Source organism: Pelodiscus sinensis, chromosome 1 (assembly GCF_049634645.1).
Source record: "Pelodiscus sinensis isolate JC-2024 chromosome 1, ASM4963464v1, whole genome shotgun sequence".
Lineage (NCBI taxonomy): Eukaryota > Metazoa > Chordata > Testudines > Trionychidae > Pelodiscus > Pelodiscus sinensis.
This window is the reverse complement of record NC_134711.1, coordinates 291770057-291797937: the sequence shown is the minus strand read 5'-3', so window position 1 is coordinate 291797937 and position 27881 is coordinate 291770057. Positions and strand designations below refer to the sequence as shown.

At 44.7% G+C, this 27881-nt stretch overlaps 1 protein-coding gene across 2 annotated transcripts; it reads left to right on the top strand.

Moving 5' to 3' along the window:
- CKAP2 (cytoskeleton associated protein 2) lies at positions 1-27259 on the top strand. Of its 2 annotated transcripts, none has more exons than XM_014574506.2 (9): positions 1-187; positions 3413-3500; positions 11143-11218; positions 17667-18526; positions 19837-20053; positions 20866-21033; positions 24136-24214; positions 25020-25359; positions 26222-27259. In XM_014574506.2, exons 1-9 carry the CDS (start codon positions 127-129, stop codon positions 26475-26477), a joined length of 2145 nt encoding a protein of 714 aa, XP_014429992.2. In that variant the 5' UTR covers positions 1-126; the 3' UTR covers positions 26478-27259. The 2 variants fall into 2 exon arrangements, with proteins under 2 accessions (XP_014429992.2, XP_075775220.1); XM_075919105.1 differs by having other exon boundaries at positions 2-187; positions 11140-11218.
- Positions 27260-27881: the final 622 nt, after the last annotated feature.

Genomic DNA, 27881 nt, shown 5'->3' with positions numbered 1-27881 from the left:
GTCCCGCGGCCGGGCCAATCCGGGAGGCGGTACCGTACCGGGCAGCGCCGAATTCAAACGGCGGAGCGCAGGGGTCGCGCGGCAGCGGTTGTGCGGCTCCCTCCTCCCTATAAATCGTCCGCGGCCATGAGCAGCCGCCTGGTTCCGCAGCTCCCGGCCACCCGCAGAGCCGAGCCGACCTATCGAGGTAAGGGCCGCGCCCGGTAGGGGGCCGTGGAGCCGCCCGAGGCCCCGGCTGCTCCAGCGGTGGGTCGCGTGGCGGCGGGGTCGGACCTGAAATCCGCTGCCGAGATCAGAGCCGGTACCTGGCTGAAGTGTCGCCCGCCTGGTCTCGTTCTGCGCATGCGCCCAGGTAGCGGCAGTGGCTGTGGGTGCCCAGGGCAGCTAGCAGCGCGGTGACTCGCTCTGCCGTGGGGGTGAAGGGGGGGCTACTGCCCCCCCCCCCGTTAGTCTCAGCTGGGATGCCATCCAGGTCTGGGACAGACCCTCTTCCAGAGGCAGCAAGCTCTGCGCATTCCCCTGCCAGTTTCTTGCGCCCACCGCTCCTCAGCTGCAGGGGGAGGGTTCGCTGTACAAGAAGCTACTTCCCCGCCTGTCTCTTCAATCCCCCTCATACCCAGTCCCTGCTGCTGTTCCTCACACTGTTTGCTTGCAGAATCCCCTCTGAGCCCCATTTCCCCTTGCACTTGGACCACTCCGAGCCAGCTGCACCGGGATCCCCACTAAGGAGTCCTCAGTGGGGGCTCTTGCGCATTTCAAAGCGGAAGCACCTGCATGGAGTCTGGGGTCAACGCGGGAGGGGACGACTCAGCTGACCCCAGGCTCCATGATGCCACTTTGAAATGCTGCCACTTTGACATACCACTTCTTCCCTCTCCTTGTTGGGGGAGGGGGAAAGAAATCGACTAGCCTACTCAACTATCCAATAGCATCCTTAATCTGCACCCCACTGAGCCCCAACCCTCTGTACCTGGATCTCTGAGCCCCACTTTTGTAGCGTTTAGACCTCCCCTCCCCCTTTGCTGAACTCTGTCACCTACATCTCTCCTGCTAAGCTTGACCCACCTTCACCTGGATCCCTTCCCCCTGCAGAATGCCCTTATTACACCCAGAACCCCCAACAGGCCCCAGTGGATTGAGTGTGCCCCTCACACAATCCTTTCAAACCACACCTGAATCTCCCAGAGCCTCTCACTCTTTAGTTCCTGCCTTACTGCCTGTGCCTGGTGCACCTCGCAAGGAAGGGCAGAGCCATAGGCTGTTTCTGGAGCATGTTGTGAACAGCCTTGTCACTGACTCTTTCTTGTGGGGAGGGGGGAGAGCAGCACAGTGATTTCCCACCTCTGTACAGCCAGTGGCCTGTGTTCCCCAATGCCATGTAGGAGCCTCCATGTTTGGCAACTTTGCAGAATTTTTATTTTTTGTGCAGAATACCCTCAGGAGTATCTAATAGTCTGGGCCCACCACTCGTACAGCCACATAAGATCTAAAAACATAAACAAAATACAGGGGAAGGTGCAGGGTCTGCTCACTGAGGGGGGGGAAAAAAGGAGTGTAGTGTACACGGAATCACTCAATTTAGCCTATTCTTTAGCAAGTATGAACATGGGACTATTCCAAGGATAGCCCAATCCAGGGATGGGCAAAAAGGTATCTGTGGGCTGGAGCCGGTTGAGCGGGCCTGTGGAGGCCCTGCTGCTCCCCTGCCCCCAAGCCAATTAGGGCCTGGGTGGTGGGAGAGTGCCTGAAGTAGTCTTGCTGCTGTGCTCAGGGCAGGGGGGAGAGCGGAGGAGGCTTTGTGCATCCCCAGGCCAATTAGGGTCTGGGGGCGGGGGAGCTGTGTGATGCTTCCTTTGTCCTGCCCCTGCCCTGCAGGGAGCATGTGGCATTTTGAAGTGCTCCCCTGGCCCTGAGTGGGGTGGGGGAGCGTGCCAAGCCTCTTCCAGGACATGGGTGCCTAGTGGGAAGGGGGGGGGGTCAAAGGGGCTCTCCCACTCCGACCAATCATGTTTGAAGTGGCCCCTTGGCAAAAATTATTGCCCACCCCAGCACGATCCCACTTGTCTTTAATATACACAACTCTTATTATTGTGCCTTAAAGATTTCCTTTTAAAGAAACTGATGCTGCAACCCTTGACAAAATAGCTAAATTATCTTAATTGCTTCCTTTTAATCAAAAAAGGCCTTGAGAAAGTATGCCTTGAAGATAATCTAATTTGGGGTACTGACAAATTTAAGTGAGAGACAAATTCCATAGTAAATATGACCAGGTTTGGTCACAGATGTGCTGAAATACCACTGATCCTGTTTACCTGCCCTTTGTGTGTTGGCACAGAAAGTTAGTGTAATAGGCCGTGTCCAAACTCAGGGGTTTTTTCGGGAAAAGTAGCCTTTTCCTGAAAAAACTTCCCCTGCGTCCAGACTCAAGCCGCGTTCTTTCGAAATAATTTCGAAAGAACGCGGCTTTTCTTTCGATGGCGGTAAACCTCGTTTCACGAGGAAGAACGCCTTCTTTCGAAAGTTCCTCTTTCGAAAGAAGGCGTTCTTCAATGTAAAGAGGCCGTCTTCGAAAGAGAGCATCCAGACTCGCTGGGTGCTCTCTTTCGAAAAAGCGGATTTCTCTTTCGAAAGATCCGCCTGCAGTCTAGACGCGATCTTTTGAAAGAGGCTCTTTCGAAAGATGCTTTCGAAAGAGCCTCTTTCAAAAGAAGCCTGCAGTCTAGACATAGCCATAGAGACACTGAGATTAACACAACTCTGGGAAGGCTCAGTTAAAAGCACTTGACACAACATCCTGGTGCACAGTCACAATGGGACCAGAACCCCACAAACATCCTTATAAAACCAGCCAATTGGAGCTGCAACACCAGTGCCTGTGGCCTGGGCAGCACGCAGAGACCCACTACCCCCCACCCTGTATATGGAGTGCACTGTGCTGACACATGCTGGCTTGCAGCTTTGAGTTGCGTGTGGGGCTATGGCAGCCAAGGTGCCTGCCCAAGGGTCCCACTGGACAGGAGCCACCTACTATGGTAAGCACCTCTTGGCCAGAGCCAGCACTCCACCCCATGTCACAACTAGGGATGTGATAGTATAAATGGTTAACCAGTTACAGTTAACTAGTGACCTGGGCTGGAGCAGCTCCTGCCCCTCCCCCGTTAAAGCGGTTAGGTTAAACTTAATGTTTTACTGGCTGACTGATTTAAACTGCATTTTATATAATTTCATATGTAGTTAGAAGATGTTTTCTTCAGATCTCTGTTCAGATATTTCATTTATTTGTCTTTTGAATCTTGATAATATTGGCCTAAAGATACTTCATTTTATTCTTACAAATTCCTTTGAGATGAGTTGAGCTGAAATAAGGATTTTGTGTAACTAAAATAATGTTCACTTTCTTTTAATCCATTAGAACAAAGAAGACAAAAGGTTGAAGAATACTTGTTGAGAAAAAAGTCCATTTCTGGGTTGCTAATTCCAGAGAAGCAGACAAATACCAGGTGGAGTGAATTAAATGTCTATCATGAAGGGGACAGTTCACCCCTTTATACTGTTGCTATGGGAAGCTGAATTACCAATCAATAGCACTTAACCACATTTTAAAAAAATTACATTATTTAAACCTTTCTAATTTTATATCATGCTTGTAGCTGAAAGTTTCTTAGTAACAAATATTGCTTAATATATTTCTAAAACTATAAGGGATAGCAAATCTCTGTAGACAAGAGATAGTGTAAAAGAAGAACTGAGAGAAATCTGAGTTCTAATCTTGGCTCTCTTAACTAGCTGCATGATCTTTCCCAAGTCACTTCACCTCTGTACCTCAAATTTCCCATCTATAAAACTCAGGAATAAGACTTGCTTTCCTCTTCAAGGGTATTGTGAAAATTAGCATTGGTGCTATACTTTTGAATCTCTCTTTTGGGCATAGTATTAGTTAGCTGGATGTTTGCTTATACAGGCAGTCCCCGGGTTACGTACAAGATAGGGACTGTAGGTTTGTTCTTAAGTTGAATCTGTATGTAAGTCGGAACTGGCGTCCAGATTCAGCCGCTGCTGAAACTGACCACCAGTTCTGACTTACATACAGAACCAACTTAAGAACCCCAGGCGTCCCCAAGTCAGCTGCTGCTGAAACTGATCAGCAGCTGATTCCAGGAAGCCCGGGGCAGAGCAACTCTGCCTCGGGCTTCCTGTAGTCAGCGCTGGTCAGTTTCAGCAGAAGCTGACTTGGGGACGCCTGGGGCAGAGCAGCTGGGGTGCTGCTGGGTTGCTCCAGTAGCGCCGCTCCTCGGTGCTACTGGACCAACCCGACAGCACCCCATCTGCTCTGCCCCAGGCGTCCTGATTCAGCCGCTGCTGAAACTGACCAGCAGCGGCTGAATCAGGACCTGGGGCAGAGCAGATGGGGTGCTGCCGGGTTGGTCCAGTAGTGCCGAGAGCGGTGCTGCAGGACCAATCGGCAGCGCCCCAGCTGCTCTGCCCCAGGGTCCAAAACAAGCCTGGTCTGCTGGGGGGGGGGGGGGGGCCACACTAGCTGCGCCCCCCCCCCCCCCCAGCAGACCAGGGACACGGGGAGCAGAGCCACAGCGGGGTGCCGCGCCTCTCAGGCTTTGCTCTGGCAAAGTCTCAGAGGCGCGGGACCCCGCCGCGGCTGCAGCTTCAGTCCCGGTGCCTGTGGTCTGCTGGGGACGGTCCCTAGCAGACTAGGGGCACCGGAGCAGCTTACGAACGGGCCTTTCTCGCCCCGGAGCTCGCAGGTAGCAATCCGCCACCTCGACCTCCGGGGCGAGAGCCCCGTTCGTAAGTGCGGATCCGACGTAAGTCGGGGACTGCCTGTAGTGGGTATGGCCAAGTTTCCTTCAGTCCTGTAAAGTTTGTTTAGTCACTGTCCTGGCTCTCAGTATTCTGTGCTGTTTAGCTCTACTCTACCCCTAACTGTCTTCCACTGCTTACTGGGCTCTAAAAGTGTTGGTAATCCTGCTAAACATAAGCATATTTTTTTATGCTTTATTTACTTGTTTCCTTGTGCCAATACAATAACATTTTGTAATACAGTAGAGTCTCGATTATCCGACCTAAATGGGACCAAAGGATGGTCAGATAATCGAAATGTTGGATAATACAGAAAATACCTTGTGGGGTCCAAGGTATTTTCCCTGTCAGCTGTGGCTTCCCCCATCCCCTCTGGTCAGCCGAGCTGCCCCACGGCTGGCCGGGAGAGATAGGGGAGTTCGGGGGAAGCGCAGCTGGCCGGAGGGGATGGGGACAGATGGGCTCCAGCATCCTGCTGCATGGCCCTGCGCCCTCCTCCCTCTTCTCTCACTGCCTTTGTCTCTGCACTGCCCGGCACCTTCCCCTCCGTGCTCTGCTCCGCCGGCTCCGCTGGGCGGCCACAAGCAGGTCAGATTACACAGAATGTTGGATAAAGGAAGGTCGGATAATCAAGACTCTACTGTAGCATGAACAGTTTATGAAGACTGCATATAAGCCTTGGCTAGGTGTAGATTTCTATAGGGTGTATCAGTATAATCCTACATTAAGGAGCACTGCAAGCATTGTTGCATTTATTCACATCAGTGAAATAAAAGACCTACTATGCTTTGGCAAATTCTCTTGTTTAGCAGTGGTCAGGTCCTGAGGGTCTGGACTACATGAGAGGTATAACATGAGATGTCAAATATTTGCTGTATTCATACAGCTGACTTTGTAAAAGGATATCCATGTGAAACATCATGCTATCTTAGCATAATGATTTCTAGCACTAACTATCAATGCAGGGACAAAATTGCTCATCCTGATTGAGAACTTCTCTCTCCTTTCACTTTTTTCCCCATATTCAATGCCTTCTCTTACATTGTCCATTTTCAGTATTATTTAGTTAATTCATAACTTCATGCCATCATTTTTATGGCGTGCATTTAAGGCAGCATAGATTTTTTTTTTTAAACCTGTTTTGTATTAAATGCAGATTTCATTTTAAATAGTTTTAAAACTTAAACTTATCTTAAAACAAGGATGGGCAATAATGTTTGAATGGGGGGCCACTTCAAAAATGTTTGAAGTGGTTGTGGGCAGGGTCTAGAAGGGGCTGGGCCTCTAAGCAGCCGGAGTTGAAAAAGCTCATGCCTTCCCTGTGGCTCCCAGGCATCATGTTAGTGGGGAACTGGAGCTGCGAGCCCTTTCAATTCCTGCTATTTAAAAGGCTCTCAGCTCCTGTCCTCACTGCTAGCGCATTTCCTGGGAGCTGGGGATGCTAGAGCCCTTTCAACTCTTTCTATTTAAAGAGCTTGAGCCTTCCCCAGGGTTGTTGTCTGACTGCTGTGGGGAAGATGTGAGTCTTTTAAATAGAAGGAGTTGAATGGGCTCGCAAGAGCCTGGCTCCCAGTCAATGCAGTACAGGGCGTGGCCAGGAACTGCTGCATAGGCTGGGTCAAAGCCTTAGGTGGGCTGAATCCAGCCCGCTGAGAGGCTTTTGCCCATCCCTGTCTTAAAACATTTAAATATAAAAAGTACAAAATTCAAGAGACTCTATCAAAAGCTTTGCGTTAAATAAAGGCTGCTGCTCCAGAAAAAGAGAGATGTTTTCCCCAGATGCTAACTTTTGAAGGAAAGGTTTATTAATTTGGTATACTAGAATTAGGGATGTAAGAGGTTAACTGTCTAAACTCTAAGCTGACGCTTATTTCCCGTTACCATTTAAACCTTGTTAGTGAGCATGGGTGGGCAGTCAGGAGCCCGTGGGGTTGGCAGCCGCTAGGATCCTACAGTGTGGGCCTGGCAACAGCTGGCAGCCTGTGGGGCCTGAAGTAGTCAGGATCACAGAGCCTGTGAGGACCAGCGGCAGCCTGGAGCCTGCTTAACTGTGTAACCAATAGAATTTCCATTGATTACATGGTTAATATTTTTAAACTTTTTTATATCCCTACTATAGATCATCCCAAGTAACTTTAAGATATTTGAACATTTTCCCAGGCTGATCTGAAATAGTTTAATTGACTACACTTAATTCCTCTGCTTAGTAAATCATTTAGCTGTAAATGTGAAACACTTTTGATTAGAAGATTTTGTATCCAAAACATTAAGGTTAACATTTAAGCTTAGCAAAAATAAGCTTTATTTGCTGTTCTTTGTGTTTAATTAAATTCCAGTTGCCACTCTGATACACCTTGAGACAAAATCATGAAGAAAAGTTAATTATCCGGTAAATGAACAATAAATCATCCACCTTATTTTAACTAACAAATATGTACAATTCATAAGAATCTGAAAATATTAAGCTATGTAAGTGCTTAAGTATATAGTCATGTATCCCTGTAGATAGCAAAAAGATGGACCAAATCTAGTTTCAAGCTCCTATGTAGTTGTAAATAAACACGTTTTAATGGTTATATCCAGGGCCCTACCAAAATTTATGGTTATTTTGGTCAATTTCATGGTCATAGGATTTAAAAATAGTAAATTTCACACTTTCTTCTATTTAAACCTAAAATTTCATGGTGTTATAATTGTAGGGATACTGACTCAGAAAGGAGTTGTGGGGAAGAGTCACAAGATTGCTATGGGGGTGGAAGTGGTACTGCCATCTTCAAGGCCATCCCTTGGGAGCTGTTGGTCCTAGACCCCACCTCATCCTACCCTTGTTCTGCCACCACTCCATTCCTTTCTCTAAGCTTTGTCCCTGCCCTTCCCCATCCCATGAAAAATGCAACCCAGGGTTTAACAGGAGGCCTGATTCCAACAGCAGGGGTATCCCCCATGCTCATTGATGGTGGAAAACAGTGTGACCTGGCCCCAGCCTGCTTTGCTCTCCTGGCTCCCAACTGCGTTGCTTGGAGGAGCAGAGCAGGCTAAGGCCAGGGTGTTCCGATTTCCCACAGCTCCTGCCAACGCTAGTGGGGGGGGGAGGGGAGGGTTGGGCCTGATCTCTCCCCCCCCACCCCCCCAGTAATCCCCCAGGCTGTCTTGGGCCACATGGAACCCTTCCCCCCCCCCCCCCAAAAGTGTGGAGCTGCTCTCCCAATGGACAGGATGGTGCTGGTTATCCTTATTTTTGTGCTGCTGCAGGCAGTGGTGCTGATTTTAGAGCTGGGTGGCCAGAATGGTGTCTGCTGGCCAGGAGGTCAGCTCTAAAGGCAAAGCTGTTGTCACCAGCAGCATAGAAATAATGATGACATGGTATTGCCACCCTTACTTCTGTGATATTATATGCAGAGCTGGGCCCTCAATCTGCAGCTGCAACACTATGGCCATCCAGCTCTGAAGGCAGTAGTGCAACTTCTGTGCGGCTACAGGTGGGGTACTGCATTCAGAGCTGAGCGACTGGCCAACAACCTCAACTCTCTGGCCACCCAACTCTGAGGGCATTGCAGAGGGGTGGCAATTCCGCAATTCCCCCTAAAATAACCTTGCCTTGCCTCCTGTTGCAACTTCTTTTTGGGTCAGTACCACAATTTGAAAATAGGGATGTAATACTGAACTCGACTAAATACTTAACGGATAAGTGGTGCTTATCAGTTAATGCTATCAACTGCATGCAACATTTCCTCCTCCCCATCCCTCTCTGCAAATAAATTTTTGAACTTGTGCAGTGCAGGAGCAGGCTGGCTCATGCATGGACCCAACATCATCCCCTGTGCTGGTAGTACTTGTACAGAGCTGCAGTGAGGGTTGATGCTGGTCCCAGCACGAAGAGCTGGCGCGTGGTTAGGCTGGCTCAGTCCTGGCTTGTGCTGGGACCTGGCTTTAACCCCTACTGCAGCTCTGCACAAGTGCTTGTAGTGCAGAGCCACAGTGGGGGTAATTATTGGACCCAGCAGGAGCCAGGATTTAGTGGTAGCAGTGCTACCTGTTATCAACTACCGTATTTTCCGGCGTATAGGGCGACTGGGTGTATAAGACGACCCCCTATCTTTTTAATTAAAAGATAGGGTTTCATCTTATACCCCAGCGCCCCTCCGCCTCCTTTGCTCCCGGTGTCCCTGGTCTGCTGGAGATGGTCCCCAGCAGACCAGAGGCACCGGGAGCAAAGCCGCCAGGAGCGCCTGGGCTGCCCCCCCCCCCCCCCCCGCCGGAGCCCCTCCGAGGCTTTGAAAGCCTCGGGGGAAGCCGGCGGGGGGCATCCCAGGCGCGCATGGGCTGCCCCCCCCCCCCCCCCCCGAGCCCCTCCGCGGCTTTGAAAGCCTCGGGGGAAGCCGGCGGCGGGGCATCCCAGGCGCGCATGGGCTGCCCCCCCGCCGGAGCCCCTCCGCGGCTTTGAAAGCCTCGGGGGAAGCCGGCGGGGGGGCATCCCAGGCGCGCATGGGCTGCCCCCCCGCCGGAGCCCCTCCGCGGCTTTGAAAGCCTCGGGGGAAGCCGGCGGGGGGGCATCCCAGGCGCGCATGGGCTGCCCCCCCGCCGGAGCCCCTCCGCGGCTTTGAAAGCCTCGGGGGAAGCCGGCGGCGGGGCATCCCAGGCGCGCATGGGCTGCCCCCCCCCGGAGCCCCTCCGCGGCTTTGAAAGCCTCGGGGGAAGCCGGCGGCGGGGCATCCCAGGCGCGCATGGGCTGCCCCCCCGCCGGAGCCCCTCCGCGCCGCCGCGGAGGGGCTCCGGCGGGGGGGCAGCCCATGCGCGCCTGGGATGCCCCGCCGCCGGCTTCCCCCGAGGCTTTCAAAGCCGCGGAGGGGCTCGGGGGGGGGGGGGCAGCCCATGCGCGCCTGGGATGCCCCCCCGCCGGCTTCCCCCGAGGCTTTCAAAGCCGCGGAGGGGCTCCGGCGGCGGTGCATCCGGCGTACAAGACGACCCCCGATTTTGGGGGGATGTTTTTTAACATCAGAGGTCGTCTTGTACGCCGGAATATACGGTAATCATGTAGCCAATGACATTTTTGTCAACTACACAATTAGTGTATTACTGGTTTCTTAATATCCCTATTTGAAAAACTCTGGTCTCCTCCACAAAATTGGTATAGGATTAAAAACACACAAGACCAGATTTCATGGTCCTTGATGCATTTTCCTGGCCATGAATTTGGTAGGGTCCTAGTTATATTGGCCAATGAGAATGCATCTTTCCTTAGAATACAACTGAAGTAGAAATGCAAAAGTTTATTTAAAATCCATGATTTAAATCAAGGCTTTCCACTTCATAATTTAAATTGCTAATTGAAATTCTTGATTTAAATAAATCTTTATTTCAGCATAGATTTATTTTTACAGGGAGGCTTTGCCATCTTATTTTTCATTGTTGCGGTCAGTCTCTTTCCCTTTAAGACTTGAATCCCAGATTTCTGTGTCAGGGTACATCTAAACTACATTCTATTTTTGAAAGAGGATAAGTAAATTCTACGGGAACTTGCATATCTTCTTCCAATCTCACTTTGCCTTCAAAAGTGAAAGTAGTCTGGACAGAGCCTTTTTTGGGGAAAACCCCCCTTTAAAACAAACATGTAAACCTTTTCCTTTTATTAAAAAAAAAGAGCGATTTCCTTCTCCCCCTCCCCCCCCCCCAAAAAAGGGGTGTGTTTTTTTGGGGGGGAGGGAACTGCATCCAGACTACTTTTCACTTTCGAAAGATCCTCTTTCAAAAGTGAGATGGGAAGAAGATATGCAAACTCTGTGGAATTTGCATATCCTCTTTTGAAAATACAGCAGTCTGGACTAGCCTCATTGTCCCAGGTCACTCATAATTGTGTGACTTTGGTAAAGTCCCTTAACCTGCTTTCATCTTATGTATACAGTTCCTCTTTTTATTACTGAAACAATTGGTAACAATTGCTACATCAAAGGCTGTTGCCTTCTGTGTTCTCTGGATCATTCTATCAGCTACTACTAAAGGAGGAGGAAGACTGATCTTATTGGAACAGTTATAGGGCTAGCTTCTAAAGCAAAAATAATAGCTACTAACTCTGTTTCTGAAAGAGGAATTGGTATATGTATCTTTTGCTAGTAGCATCAAATATTTCTATGCAGTGGTTTTGATTTGTAAATTAAAACTGAAATAGATATTCCTTTTGGGACAAAGTTACTAATATGCCGTTTTACAGAAATCATGAATGCTAGATCCTGATGGTTTCCCTGCTTAACTCACAGAATTGGTACGATAGTATATATTTTCAAAATCCATTTTTAGCCATTCTTAACTCTATGCTTTTCTTCAAAGCAGTAACAGAATTGGGAAAGCAGCTAGCGATAAACCGCAAGACAAAATAAAAGTCTTAAAATCTGCAAAGCAGAAAATGGTAAGTTTATGCGTTTTTTTTTCTTCTACGTAACTGGCAGAAACACTAGCTACAAATTCAAAACAAGTCTTTGTTGTTTAGCATTAACACAAGTGATTTCCACAACATGAAAAACTTGTATGCATGTAGCAATAAATGATTAAGATTTCATTCATACTAATCGGTTAATGTGTGCTTGCTTTAGAGCCTTACAAAACACTATCTTTATGAATATACTGCATCCCAATTTTCTCCAGTACAAAATAAGCCTTCTGAACTGACTCTTAAGTCTGATTAATGGAATTATTTTACTGTGACATCTATAGTTCAAACTATAGAATAGGTTCCATTATACAGTAAAAGCTTTTATCTGGCATGTTGCGAGAAGAGGGCTTCCAGGAAATGAAATGACAATTAACTAAGGGGGGGAGGGGAAGAGTGCATCTTAGGGCAGGGAGTTTAGGGTACAGAAGGGGTTTGACACTGGATTTGGAGGGACACTCACCTCAGGCATCTCACCACAATTGCCCTGTCCTGGCTGCTTCTAGGTGGAGGCACTCTATCCCATCCCAAGTGCTGACTCTAGCTCCCAATGACAAGGAGCTGTGGGAGTAAGGGCCTGTAGGCAGAAGCATCTGGCCCTGCACCAACTGGACTATAAACTAGATTTTTAATGAAGATCAGAAATGCCAGTCTCTAGAGCTTTTCGGTTAGTGAATGCTGGATAAAACAGCTTTTGCTGCAATATCCTGTCTTCTCATACTCATAATTTTAGGAAAAGTTTGGCTGAAATTTTCCATACTTGGTCTCTATTCTGAGCAAAGTCTCTTCAGCTGATAAGGGATTGGAAAGTTCTAATGTTCCAATATCACTTTAATAGGACCACAGTGAAAAATGGTAACAATTGGCATGGCTATAACTGGAGTGTGTGCTCTTCCAAGTTGTAAGGCACAGACAAATTTACTGAGTATGTTAGAAAGTAATCTGCTAAAAATCTTGGTAGAGCTTAAAGATGATCTTTTCCCACATGTATATCGCTACCTATGGCTAGAACCCTACCAAATTCACTGTCCATTTTGGTTAATTTCACATCCGGGGGCTTTAAAATTTGTTAATTTTATGATTTCAGATGTTTAGATCTGAAATTTCACAGTGGTTATCTTGGGAGTCCTGACCCAAAATGGAATTGGGTGAGGTTTGTAAAAAACATAAGAATGGCCATACTGGGTCAAACCAAAGGTCCAGTATTCTGTCTGCTGACAGGGGCCAATACCAGATGCCCCAGAGGATGGGAACACAACAGGTAATCCTCACACGACATATCTCCTGTCACCCATTTCCAGACAAACAGAAGCTGGGGACACCATTCCTACCCATCCTGGCTAACAGCCATTGATGGGCCTAACCTCCATGAATCTATCTAGCTCTTTTGAAACCTGTTGAAGTCCTAGTCTTCACCACATCCTCTGGCAAGGACTTCCACAGGTTGACTGTGCACTGAGTGAAGAAAAACTTCCTTTTGTTTGGGAGTTGTTGGAAACTCTTTTCCTCTCCCCCCCCCCCCCCCCCCCACTCTCCAAGATTATGATCCTCATGTTTGTGCTGCCTTCAGAGCCCAGCAGCCACCAAGCTGTTAGAGGAGGTGGGTAGGAGCTCTCTCAGGCTGCTGGGAACTCCTAACTATTGCATTGCTAGATTAAGGCATGGCCCTCAGGTAATTTGGTGCATCCCCCAATCCTCAGAAAAATGGTTGCCCCAAACTTGGAAGAAGCACCAGGGCAAAAGCGCTGACAGGGTTACCTGAGCCCTGGTAGGAGCCATGGGGGAAGAAGCCCTGAGCCTGGGTACTGTCACTTTCAAACCTGAGCTGCCCTAAGACTCATTTGGAGTGGCTGGGGGTGGCTGCCTTGAGCTCTAGGTAGAGTGGCAGGGGATAGAAGCCCTGAGCGTGAGCTGCCTTGGCTGCAGCCAGCAAGAATGGAAGCCCCTAGCTTGGTGCTTAGAGCCTCAGCAGGAGCTGCCTGAGGAGAGGGAGCAGAAGCCCAGAACCTAGGCTGTTCCAGCTGTAGCCACCAGGACCGAAGCCCCTAGGTTAGCAGGAGCTGCTGAGGGAAGAAGCCTTGGGTATGTCTACACTACCCTGCTAGTTCGAACTAGGGTGGTAATGTAGGCATACCGCACTTGCAAATGAAGCCCGGGATTTGAATTTCCTGGGCTTCATTTGCATAAGCCGGCCGGCGGCATTTTTAAATGCCGGCTTGTTCGAACCCCGTGCCGCGCGGCTACACGCGGCACGGGCTAGATAGTTCGAACTAGCAAGCCATTCCGAACTATCTAGCTCGTGCCGCGTGTAGCCGCGCGGCACGGGGTTCGAACAAGCCGGCATTTAAAAATGGCGCCGGCCGGCTTATGCAAATGAAGCCCAGGAAATTCAAATCCCGGGCTTCATTTGCAAGTGCGGTATGCCTACATTACCACCCTAGTTCGAACTAGCGGGGTAGTGTAGACATACCCCTTGAGATTAGAGCTGCAGGGATGGGGATGGAAGCCCAGAGCCCAGCTCTTAAGGCTGCTTAGGTGCAAATTCAGGGTGTACCACCCTGATTTCTGTGCTGGCTCTGGAGGTGGGTCTGATTTTTTTTCCTCAGAGTTACCATGCAAGGGAAGGATACTTTCTCTCTCCCCCAGTGTGGCCAGACTGGGAGTTTGGAGACTGGCCTGTCATCAGCACGGAAGATCAGATTTCATGGGGAAGGACTGATTTCATGGTCTGAGACATGTTTTTCATGGCCAGGAAATTAGTAGGGTCCTGCATATGGCCTTACCAGATCTGATGTACACAGAGTCTATTGATAGGAGAACTTATAAGAGGAGATTAAACTATCAAATTGAAAATTCCTTTCCAAAATTATCTTGTAAGGAAAAGATGAAAATATCAGACTAAACATCCACAATTCCAGGATTTCCAATTTGAAAGGTGTAAGCCGTCAACCTAACAGTATAATAGAACAAGACAGTAACATTAGAAGTGATACAATGAAACTAAGAAGAAAAATTGGAATTGAGCATTAGGTAGGAAGCTGCCCAATGGGAAGCGCTTGAGCTATAGAGGAAACCCTTTGAATAGCTGCATGAGATCAATGTTTCATTTATAATAGGATGTACAAAATAGGTTTCATAGATATCCACTTCTTGGGCAGAAAGAATATTTAATTTGGTTGAGTCCTTAAACATTTTTTCTAAATCTCATGAAGCATAAAAATGGCTTCTTTTAAAAAATCAGTGATGGCTTCCACAGCCCATCAAAATTACAGCTGTGAAAAACGTCACAGATGGTGAAAGTTGATCTTTTGTGTGCTTTTACCCTATACTATACAGAGATCATGGGGGAGGCCACTGTTTCTCAAACTGAGGATCCTGAGCCAAAAGGGGAGGCAGGAGAATTGCAAGATTATTGTAAGGGGGCATGTGTGTCACAGTATTGCCATTTCTACACTGCCTTCAGAGATAGGTGGCCAGAGAGTGGTGATTGTTCACCAGGTGCCCAGCTCTGAAGGCAGCGCTGCTGCCAGCAGCCATGCAGAATTAAAGATGGCTTGATATGGTATTGCCACCTTTTACTTTTGGTCCACAGCTTTCAGAGCTGAGCCCTTTCAGAATTGCCACCCTTTCAGCCACTCAGCTATGAAAATAGCAACGCAGAGTAAGGGTGGCAATATCCTACCATTCCATCCATACGTTTGTGTCGCTGATGTTGGTGGCACTGTCTTCAGAGCTGGGCTCTTGGCTAGCAGCTGCTGTTCTTCTGCAGCCCAGTTTTGAAGGCAGCGCTGCCATCTGCTGCAGCAGAAAAGTAAGATACTGCAACCCTATTATAATGACAGCCCTCTTTTGGATCAATTCCTATTGACTGTGTCTAGACTGCAGGGTTTTTTTCGGAAAAAGTAGCCTTTTTTTTGAAAACTTCACCTGCATCTAGACTACAGCCGCGTTCTTTCGAAATTAAACCAAAAAACACGGCTCTTCTTTTGACGGCGGTACTCCTCATTTCACGAGGAAGAATGCCTTTTTTTGAAAGTGCTCTTTTGAAAAAAGGCATTCTTGACTGCTAACAGGGCTTTTTCGAAAGAGCATCCAGACTGCCTGCATGCTCTCCTTTGAAAAAGCGGCTCACTTTTTCGAAAGAGATTGCAGTCTAGATGCTCTTTCGAAAGAGGCTTGCAGCCTAGACATAGCCATTGTTACAACACTCTGAAATTTCAGATATATATCTGAATTCACGCACTTTCCTAGTCATAGGATTTTTAAAACTGTAAGCTGACCAGAAGGGATTGTGAACTTGGTAGTGCCCTACCTATGTGGTTCCAAACAGTTGTGTGAAATCAAAGAAAATTAACAATACCCTTGGAGTACATGTATCCTCACTTAACAACTCAAGCTAGTAAACACACTAAAATGCATATTATCCACACATACTTCAGCTTTAAGATGCTAAACAAATCTGAGTCCACTAGAAATAATATTTACAAGGAGAGCATAACTAATACAATATTTTTACTGATACTGGAAAGGAGAATAAGACATTCACTAAGGCTTATACAGTTACTCTGGATCCATGCTATACAAGAACAAGTGAAAGAGACCAGTAAAAACAGATAAAAGTTCTCCTACTTTGAACTTTCACCTTGGCTGTGTCTACACTGGGCCACTTATTCCGGAAAAGCACTGACTATCTACTGTAAGAAATCAGCTGCTTTTCCGGAAAAACTATGCTGCTCCTGCTTGGGCAAAAGTCCTTTTTCCGGAAAACTGTTCTGGAAAAGGGCCAGTGTAGACAGCACAGTAGACTTTTCCACAAAAAAGCCCCGATCGCGAAAATGACGATCAGGGCTTTTTTCCGGAAAAGCGCATCTACATTGGCCACAGACTTTTTTCCGGAAAAGGCTTTTCTGGAAAAGCATCCTGCCAATGTAGACGCTCTTTTTCTGGCTCTTTTTCCGGAAATACTTATAAAGTAAAACTGTTCCGTTTTAAGCATTTCCTGAAATTCATGCCAGTGTAGATGCAGCCCTTGTGTGTGTCACCAACTCAGAATAGATGCCCCGGAACAAATTAACACATGGCTTCAGGGTTTGTAGTCAGATGCATGTTTCAAAGAGCGAGAGCCCCGTTCATAAGCTGCTCCGGTGCCCCTGGTCTGCTGGGGGGGAAGGGAGGCGCAGCTAGTGTGACCCCCCCCCCCCCCAGCAGACCAGGCTTTTGTTTTGGACCCTGGGGCAGAGCAGCTGGGGTGCTGCCGATTGGTCCTGCAGCGCTGCTCTGGGCGCTACTGGAGCAACCCGGCAGCACCCCAGCTGCTCTGCCCCAGGCGTCCCCAAGTCAGCTTCTGCTGAAACTGACCAGCGCTGACTACAGGAAGCCCGAGGCAGAGTTGCTCTGCCCCGGGCTTCCTGGAATCAGCTGCTGATCAGTTTCAGCAGCAGCTGACTTGGGGACGCCTGGGGTTCTTAAGTTGATTCTGTATGTAAGTCAGAACTGGCAGTCAGTTTCAGCAGCCGCTGAATCAGGACGCCAGTTCCGACTTACATACAGATTCAACTTAAGAACAAACCTACAGTCCCTATCTTGTACGTAACCCGGGGACTGCCTGTACTGTCATTGGGCTTTTTATTTGATTCTCCAATAAGATTTCTGTGTGATGGGGTGTTCTTACCTGAATCATCATTTTGGGCTGTCTTCTGCCTCAGGGACATGACATTGATTTATATTCAGTTAATGTCTGGATGGCAATCTTTATAGTCATGGACTAAACTTATTTTTTTTAAGAATCAAAACTTAGATTTTGGACAGACTAAATCCAACCTGAAGGCTGTATGTTTGACAGAAGTACTTGAAACCAGTAATCTCCACCTTTCCAAGCTACTGTTCCCTTTCAGGAGTCTGTCTTGTGTATCCACAACTTTCTCCTCACTTAAAAACATTGGCTTACACAGGCAGACACAAATATGAGTGTCACAGCACACTTACTGAAAAATTGCTTTATCATCCTTTTTAATTATAAAATCAATTGGAATATAAATATTGTACTAATGCTCAAATATATAGGGCAGTATAAACATGTCATTGGAGGAAATTTGTTTGTACTGACTTAGCTAGGCAAATAGCTGAAGAATTCTTTGTATGTCTATGGGTACATGTACCCCTAGTTGAGAACCATTGTTTTAGAATCTAGATTTGTTGCCTTTTTTTAAATCCTTATTCAGTGCTTGGGTGAGGATTTTTAGTGGCAAGTCGAAATAACAGTTCATATTTCCCTTGTTTGTCTCCCTTGTAAGATGTGATGCATCCCGTTTCTTCAGACAACTTAGTTTTTATTTATTTTTCCTTGAAGTCTTGTAAGCTCACTTCAGCAATTTATATTATTGCCATATATTATGCATTTTTTATATCATGTTATTTCTAATACCAGGAAGAAAAAGAAAATGCTAATAGACTACCATGGAATCAGCCAAGCAACACTCTGGAAAGTACTGCTGCTTCAAAGAGCAAAACCTTAAAAACTACCACCATATTGAGAAACTCAACTGTGGGAACAAATTGCAGTCCTGAAGATCTTAGTTTAGCGATTCATGCTTCCAAAGATGAAGCTGTTGAAATAAAAACCTATCGTGTGTCTTTTAGCCAGTCCTTCCTGCACAAAAGAAACATCAAAGAGAAGCAACTGATTGCAGAGAAGCAGAACTCTAATGCCAGCCTACCAAAGAAACATGTGCCTGGCTCATATTGTGGCAAGATTATCTCATCAAAGATAAACTCTTTCCGAAATACACTAGAAAATGAAGATGCAAAGAGTTCTTTGGCAAACAAGAAATCTATCATTCCTGCCACCAAACCAGCAGTGAGACCACCATCCACCACCAGCAACAATGCAGTCAGGAATAATATTAGAGCCTCAAATTTGGCTAGTGCTGCTAAACCTGTACATGCCACCTCCTTCCAGAAGAAACCTATGAGTGCTTCTCATGGCACCCACTCAAAGTCCATCCAGAGCAAGGAGAAACAAATAGTAACAAATGTATCAATAAATAATATGACTGTCCAGAGACAGCCTGATAGAAGTGGACCACCACCATCATTAAAGACAGCTCTTCGTGATGCTAAACTCACCTCTGTGCCTAGGGCAAAGAGAACTGAGGTTCCATTGAGGGATGTCAAATCAGGAACTTCTGCAAAGTCTGTTTCTGTAACCTGTGTTACCAAGGCCACCCAGGATTCAAAGGCTGGCAACAGAAAACATGTTCTGCCAAAAGAGTCAGCAGATGAGCGAAGGTAACTGGATTAATCCAGTTCTTTGGGGGAGGGGTGGATGGAGGTAGTGATTCTCCCCCCTCATTATGCAGCTCTCAATAGACTTGTTTCAGCCATAAAATGATGTGCTCATATTGCTTTTAGATTCACTGTTTTATATATAGGAATTTTTATGCTGGGAACTGCAATCGAAAGCAGTCAGACTAACAACCAAGATTAAAACTAAGTAGTAGAATTCAAATATTAATTGCAGAGGCATTTTAGGCTCTTGATGTGTCCTGCTTTCGTTAGTTTCTGCAGCATCAGAAATACATCTCCAGTCTCTGAAGCTGTGTTGTGTTAACTAGTTTCAGTTGTTACTGGCTAATGGCTGTATGAAATTAATTGGTGGTATTGGTGCAATTATCTCAGATACCCATAACTAGCAATAATTGGCAGTTTCAGCATAGGGATGTTAAAAAGTGGTTAACTAGGTAACTGTGTAACCACTGAGAATCTCATCTTCTAACTTCAAACTCTCCCACTCCTGGGTGCCAGCTGTGCTGCAGACTCTGATATATAAACTTTATTACAGATCCTACAGCATGGGGCAGCAGCTGGCTCCCTGCAAGCTGGTATGCACTGGAAGCCGGCTCTGGCTCCTGGCCCTGCCCCAGGGAGCCAGCGTGTAAACATTACAGTAACAGATAAGCATGAGCCTGTCGGCTAACCATTTAAACAGTTATACTATTAAATCCTTATTTTGGGATGAAGCCCAATGAGAATAGTCTTATCTGGAAATGGCACAGCCCTTCTGGAATAGAATTTAGGCCTGTTGTGCTAGGGAGCTTGCACTGCCACTCCGTATGTTCTGTCTGTACAATGAATAGAGAGATTTTGTCTTTAGGACTTTGTCTAGTGCTTCTCATAAGTATAAATTCAAATGTTTGTTCCTTAAATTTAAGAGCCATGCCATTAAAAGCAGTTCTCTGAACTATGTAGGAAAGCAGAGTTAGTAATGGGTTTTTGTATTTGGGGGTGGGTGTTTTTTGTTGCATCTTTACTCTTTTGCTGCTGTTGGGACAAGAGAAGACTGCTGATCATATCCATCTCTAGCAGATGGAAGTAGTGGCATCAACTGTTTCAAAGGCTTTCATCCAGGCATAGGTGATAGATGAACAGCTTGATGATTATGGAGAGGGGTGAATTAGGGGATCCTTGAGAACTTTCTTCATCTACTCACAAACTGTTTTTTTAGGACTTCTATGTTGATTGGCCTTAATCTCTGTATATATGGTGGAGAATAAGCTATTTTACAGCAGATGCGAATACACTGATTTGCTTAAATGCAGAATTCGTCTGGCTGAATGGAAGGCAGACAAAGGAAAAGTGATTAAGAGGCCCCAATGTACTGTGCTACAAGTAGCCCAACCTGAGACACAGACATCACAAACTGAAAAAGAACCAGTTAAGTCTTTTTGGGCTACCATAGCAGAAGAAGATGAGCAAGGATTATTCAGTGAAAATGTCAACAAAACTCTTGCAGAATGTCTACATTTAACAGAACAGGTATTACTTTAGTTGTATACTAATATTGTTATCCCATGTGCTCTTACTATGTGGCATTCTCATTGATTTCAATAGTAATTTCATTCTTGAAGGGCTCTTGTGATTGAGCCCCAAGTAACCAACCACCTGATTTGACACACAACTTTTATATGGTGCCTGCTATCAAAGTGAAAGGAAGTTAATTCCATAGTTCACTTGTTGCTTTCTGAATTTATTGAATCTTTTTATAAATATTACCTAAGTGATGTTTCCAGAATTTGGAGAAGAGATTATCTATTTCCTAACACTCTGTACAGACTAGTTTCATTTTTGAAGACTAGGTGGTTGAATGGCATATCCTAATGAAATGGTGATTGTAGCACATTCCACAATAGTTTACTTTGAAATATTTTTCATAACTACCAACTTAATCAGGATCACTAGAAAAAACATACAGGCTGAACTTCTGTTGTTTGTCTGTGGTCTGGCATGATTTTAAGTAGCCAGATGTCCACTTATCATGGTTGTGGCTAAGTTTCCCTTAGGCCCATAAAATTTTACAGTCCTAGCTCTCAGTATTCTGTTTTGTTACTTAATTCTAATTTACCCCTAAATATCTTCTATGAGGCCAGTAAGAAGTGGAAGTGTTGGTAATGCTTGACCTCTCGTGTTTTTGGCAAATTCTCTGGCTCAGCACCATTCAAGTGCCCAGGGTGCCAGCCCAGAGAGGTTCAACCTATAAAAGCAAATACTAGTTTTCAGTAACAAATGTCTAGTCACTTTTGTTGGAATGTTAAGATTCAGTCTTCCTGTTGTCTTTTGTAAATATTAAGGGTTATCCTGGGGATGAAGTACGTGCCATGCTGGAAAAATTGATTCAGAGAGTTCCAGATGCAAAAAAACTTGCGAAATATTGGGTGTGTTGCATGCGTCTGGAACAGAAGGGCCCAATTGAAAAGATCATTGCGGTTTATGAAGAGGCAGTTCTGGCAGGAGCACAGGTGAGAAGCAGAATCTTACTTTTTTTGAAAAGGAATAATGGATGTAAAACTGGTGCATGCAGAAAACCTGCTTATATTGGGGTAGTCAATAGGGGCTGAATCTAGAATACCAGATGGTGTTGTGTTTTTTTTTTGTTTTTTTTTTTAACTGAGTCCTAACATTTTTATGTACTTTTATCATATTATTGTTAAAAATAATTTTCTCTACAGTCTGGATTTTGAATACACTTTGGTCAGTAAATTTGGACTCTGACAAAAAAAAATCTATCCCTATTCCATATATTAACGCTAGGGATGTAAGTGACTAGTCAAGTAACCAGTAATCAGGTAGGAACTCAACTAGTTGCTTCACCTACCCACCCTTGCTGCCTCTATCAGAGAGGCATCAAGGAGGGGAGCATGAGCTGGTGCTTGGGGAGCCTGCTTAAAAGCTGGTTCCTCCCCGCCCAGCACCATTTCTGCGGGAGGCAGGGGGTAGCGGGGGAAACAGCACAAGCAGGAATTGAAATGGGCCCACTTGCACTGGTCCCACTGCTGCTCCTCTCCCTTTGGAATGTACAAGAGCTGTCTACGGCTCTTGTACATTTCAAAGGAAAAGACACAGAGGGGAACCCCCTGCCAGCAGGGCCTGCTTTGCTCCCAGCTAGTGGTTCCTGCTGCCTCTCTCCCTTTGAAATATACAAAAGCCGCAAGTGGCTCTTGTACATTTCAAAGTGAGAGGCACAGTGGGAATAGCGCACATTTCCCCCTTATCAATTAATTCAGTAGTTGCTGGAAATTCCATTGACTACCCAATTAGCTGTTTAATCAAAATTTAACATTGGCTTTTGCTAGCAAAAGCCAAACTCACATAATTGAGTTAACTAAATATACAAACTGCATAAGCATCACAAGCTTTTCGCAATTGTGAATCTTTTTGCATTTATGCTGTAACAGTAAACAAGTTCTGCTTGCAAGCTGAGAAATGCTCATCAAAATTAATTTTTTTTTCATAAACTGAGCATTAACTTCAGTGTATTGTGTTAGCTTTGTTAATCCTAAATTATTAGAAAAATGGTAGGTGAGGTAATCTCTTATTAGACTAACTTCTGTTGTTGAGAGACAAGCTTTCAGGTTGCACACAGGTCTTCCTCAGGGCTTGGAACGGTACTCAGAGCCATAGCTAACTACAGTAACAAACAGAATGTGTCGTCTACCTATGGTTCTCAATTACTCCGTCTCAGAGCTGGGAGTTGGGACGCAGCTGAGGGATCCAGGACAGACAGGTTGGGGTCACAGGGATGAGTCTTTGGAATTGAGTGGGGCTGGAGACAGAGCCACAGCCAGGGGTTGAGGTTGGGGATGGGAGGAGAAGCAGAGTCATAACTGGGCCACAGGAGGAGCTGCAAGTTGGTCCTGGGGCTTGTTGTGGAGCCACTCTGAAGCAGGGGACAGAGCCAGGTGTGGGGACAAGAGGCATGGCTGTACTTATGATGGAGGGGCCGGGTGGCGTTTAGTTTCTGCCCCTTCTGGCGTCTGGCCTGGACTCTATGCCCCCTCTCCTTGAAAACACCTAGGAGAGTGCGCCCCCACACTTTGGGGGACCTCTGCCTTCAACATAGTCTGCAAAAGATTTAGACTACATAAGTGAATTTTGTTCAGTAAATTTTCAGACAGGCAATAGATTTCCAAAGAGCTCAACAGCTTGATTGAAAACTTGAGAGATGTGTCTGTACTCCCATTCAAAAATGTTTAGGGCTTCACAAATGGGGAAAAAAGGTTGCATTGAGAGCCTTTGTTTGAAGGGACCATTTACCCTGTGTGAGCCTGCTAAGACCTCTGTAGTCATATGCCAAAATGGGAGAGGAGTAGTGGGTTATAGATTATAATAAGTAAAAAATCCACAAACTCTAAGCAGCACCTGATCCTGGCAGAATGACAGATGCAAAAAAAAAAAAAACCCATGGGTTCTATACATGCCTATCATAACATCCAAAGCACAGAAATCTCCAGTCATTATGTGGGTGAAACCAGGCAATCATTAAACTCTCAAATGAGCTTGCACAGAAAAATGATAAAAGGACAAACACCACATCACCTGCAAGTGAGTACTTTTTACAAAGCCCTCACTATGACATGTCAGTCCTTCTCCTCAAAGGAAACCTTCACAACACATTCAAAAGGTGAACCTGGGAGCTCAAATTCATAACTTTGCTAAATACTAAAAATCATGGTCTTAATAAAGATTTATGGCTTATTACAATAACCTTAAAAAAACATAGTCTGGTAGCATTTTATAGACTGGAAGGGTTTGTTTACTTCACCTTGAATGGTCTCTTATTTAGCATAAGTAATTAGATATTCTATCAGATAGTAAGTACCTTTCCCAGACTGAAGAGCACTGTGTAATTCAGAAGTTTCTCTCACCAACTGAGGTTGGTTTAATAACAGTTACTTCAGACACCTTGTCTCTAACTTCTCATGTTACGTAGATGTTCTTGTTATATTTATTTGGAGGATTTGCTGACTGTAAGGTTGCAAAAGAAACAAGACTTCAGGTTCCAGCAGGGAACAGTAATACCAACACATTGCACAGGATGAATCATGTACAACGTGGTAAAGTTCATGTTGCAATCTTAACTTTCACAGCTAAGGGTTTTATTTTGTTTAAATTCTCAGATTGCAGGGAATTGAGGAGAGAGTTATTTAATAGAACAGTGGATGATGAGTTTCAAAAAGCTAAAGCTTTGTAATTGTTAAATACAAATTGTCAACATCATATGTTCAAATGTATACAGTAAATACCTTTCAATTGCACTGAGTGCTCAATCAGCATTTTTCTAACTTTGCCTATTTATACACTTCAAAAATATTTTTCATTTTCTGTGAGCATGCATGCACACACATTGAAATAAATATTTACTGATAAAAATGTAATCTTTCTAAACCTTTCTATAATGGCTCGCAGATTGTAATGTTCAGAATATAATTTGCATTAATGTAGTTTGTATTGCCCTATTTTCATTTTTCACATTAAACTGTAGAATAACTATGTAGGGATTACAGAGTCAGTTTCACAAAGTTGACTTTATGGGCTGTTAATGGAAGCAACTTTTCTTCCAGCCAAAGGATGAGTTACGACACACAGTAGCAGATATTATGAAGAATAATGAAAATCTTCCAAAGAATAATGAAAATCTTGGTAAGAGAGTATTCAACTTCTTTCAGTTAATCTAAGATTCTGACTCATGAATAAAATGCTGATACTTTTTTAAAAACAGTGTGCACCCTATCTTAGTGTCATGGTATGGAAGCTGATCCATTTGGTGTGTCAATTTCAAATTGTCTGAAACATAATGCAGACTTATTGCTCCACAGCTGCTAGCATGTTGCTAAGATTGACAAGCTACACTAGCAGACAGAGCCCCAATCATATTAATTTTTTCCAATTTTTATTTTTTATTAACTCTGTGAAGTCCAGTCTCTTCAGCCTGAGGTTTAAATATATCAAGGGTGAAAATCCATAATTGGTGTAATTGTCTGAGTGGCACAAAAGTATCTGCAACTACTTGCAAATTTCTTCTGAGGAATCATCCAATATGATGAATTAAAGGTGCCGCCTGTGGTGTGGTGGGCCTTCCCCCCCCCCCCCCTGCAAAGTACTATTACACCTGCCGCCTCCTGAAAACCAGGCTGCTTTCAGGTATGTCAGGTTGATCTTCCAAAATCATTAGTTGCCTTCGAAAATTGTTTGATTCATATTTCTTGTGGAGAAAATAGTTTTAGCAATAGGTTAAAGTGAAGCTAAGATCTGTAAATATTGTGCTATAGATTGCTATTGCAAAAAATGGTGTTCAGAAGCTCTAGAATTTCAATTACTGGCTCCTGAAGAACATGGTGAAACCACTGACTTTTCCTTTTTGTTTTACACTCTGCTGCTAGTTACTAAATCTTTAATGGCAACCACTCATGACCGTGTTTCTACTTCTAATCTTTGTAACTTTCAGAGGAATGTGTGAAGGAAGAGGTGGTCGGCAAAGAAGCTAACTCTTCTCTCCAGAACGTAGAGGCAGTCTTCAAAGAGCTGAACTTGAATGAAGAGAAGGCAGATATTAGCAATGAAGTGCTCAAAAAAGAGGAAACAGATTCATCCATGAAGCCAAGACAAGAGACCTTACTTAAAGAAGATAAAAAGCACAGAACTAAAGAACAAAGAAAGCAGTCTGCAAACTGCAAAACTGAAGATACAAAAAAAGAGGCAACATTACAATTTAAGACCCCTGACAAAGAAAAAGAGGGATCTTATTTAATTAAATACAATTTGTCAACCACTCCATATTTAGAAAGGTAAGATGACTTATGGTAAATCATAGAAGTTCCTGCACTTCCTGAGTGTTTAGGGAAACATGTGTTTTTGCATCACAACTGCAACAAATCAAACATCTAGTTTAGAACTGGAATTCAAGAGTCTGGTGGTCTTAAGTGCTGCTTCTCCTTTTACCCCAATAGTGAATGGGTGGAGAAAAACTTTACATCTAAAAGAAAGTGGCTTAATAGGACTGTTGCAACTCAAATTTCTCAACACAAGTCCTCTGTCTTTTTTGGCATAAATATCAGTTACCTCCACATATTTGACAGGATCTTCTTAGTCACACAATTTAATTCTTTGCCTCTGGGGATTAACACTGGAGAACTGGGGATACTTACTCTAAACACTGCAAGGCAGAGCTTCCCCTGCTCAGGACATTGACAATACATTTATGTACTTGGGGGATGTGTGCCAAGCTTTGGAACCTGTATTACTGCCTTCCTGTGTAGACAGCTGAATGCTCTGGGGAGAGTGTAGGGGAAAAATTGGGGGGTGTGATTGAAATATATGTAAGTTTTTGCCTGGAGCAACTCTTGGCTAGCAAACATAGTGGCAAAGAACTCTATCCTTGGGCAAAATGAACTTGGTGTTTAAAACATACTTAACACTCCTCTGGATTTAGCTTTTGGGGGGCATTGCATGTGGTCATTATCTTCTCTTTGTTGGAGGTGGGGGGGTTGGAATGGTATGGTTGGCTAAGGCAGGAAGAAGCATGACTTATTGTTTGTGTGGTCTCTGATTAGGCTTTCATGTGGGTCATCTTATGGAAAGACAGACTAAAAATGGCTCAATACACATTTTTAATCCACAAATGTGGCTTTTTTTCCCTCTTTTCTGAAGTGTGAAGAAGATGATGCAGTGTGAGGCAAATGACTCTGCTGTTAAAGATATAAAATTCTTAACCCCAGTAAGGCGTTCTCGTCGCCTTCAGGAGAAGTTGTGCAAGCTACCAAATATGTTAAAGGATCATGATCCCTGTGTTTCTTCACTTGAACAGCTGGGGGAACTCGGAGCTGTAACCAATGCTTTTATCTACAGACGGAACAGTGCACTACAAGAACCCACTACTCTTTCGGAAGAGCAAGAAGAGCAGTAGCTTTAGTGGGGAAGAATTATAAATTCTCTTAGAAGTTTGATTTATTCCTGCTTTTGCAATTGTATTCTGTTTTAGATATGCGGAGTTGGCTTAGTAACTTAAAGGTTTTAAGACTGCTCATGTCATGATGCAAATTCCATATGGCTTATTTTGGAATTCAGCAGTTGCAGAATCAAGTATAGAGCAAACTTTTCTGTTTATATTTGAAGAACTTTAAGTATTTAAACTCTCATTTTATCAAGTGTTTTTTCCTCTCAAGCCTTGTAACAAATATGTAGTGTTGGTTTATTTTGTATTGTAAATATTAGTGTCTGTCTTGTTTAAATGTTACGTTGAATACTAATTAGGGAATAGATTTAACATACCCTATAATTCTAATGGGTGTTTAGCCATGGAGACTTCCTCCCACACTGTAGATTGTGAAATTTTAATCCATTTACAGCAGACTTCCAATAATCTGGCACCTTTGGGACCCAGGGGGTGCTGGATTATTGGATATGCCAGAGTATCAGGAGGTACTCCGGCAGGGGGGCTGTGACGGGGCGGGGGGAGAAGGGTCAGGCGGGGAATAGCACGGCGTGGGGTGAACCAGGTGCTGGTGAGAGCAGCTGGGGTGCTGCCCAGTTGGTCCCGCAGCGCCTCATTATGTATTGATGGGTAATTAATTTGAAAAACTAACAATACTAAGTTTTTCTAAAAAAGAAACAAATGGTGAACTTCAAAATAGCTTTTTCATGCAGTTTCCATTTTAAGATCTGATTCATTAAAGTACTTAAACACTCCCCTTGATTTATTGTATTGAAACTTTAATAGAGGGATCTTCTTAAGCAATCTGTAATGTGGCAGATTTTCCAGTACACTTACCAATTTAGTTACTTTTACTTGATTTATATTAACTGTTTACATCACGAAACCCTATAGGGCAGGATTATAGTTATAAAATTATAATCAGACTAAAATTACAGAAAATGATTTTTTTCAAACTACTGGTTGGACAATGTCCTCAATCCAAGTATCTTTCAATTAAAGATAGACAATGTATTTTGCGCATATATTTGCTTACATCCCTCTCTCCCATTATTTAAAAAAATGGTTGGGCAAAGTGATCTTAATAGCTAAGGTGATTGGTTACAAGCTCCTATTTTGAATGTTCATTTACAATCATTCCACTGAAGCTCAAACAAGTTTGTTCTCTCAGCTGAATTTGCTGAGTAGTGGCACTGAAGTACCTTTTTCTGTACAGAATTCTTTCTGTTAGATAGAAATGCAAGCTTCTTCGTGCACCACTGCCTGGGTGATTAGTGGATAAGACAACAGATACTGTACACTTAACTGAAGCCAATTTTCATTTCAGTTCATTAAGATCACCAATAGCATTTCAGTAAGAGGAAGCAGTACTACTTT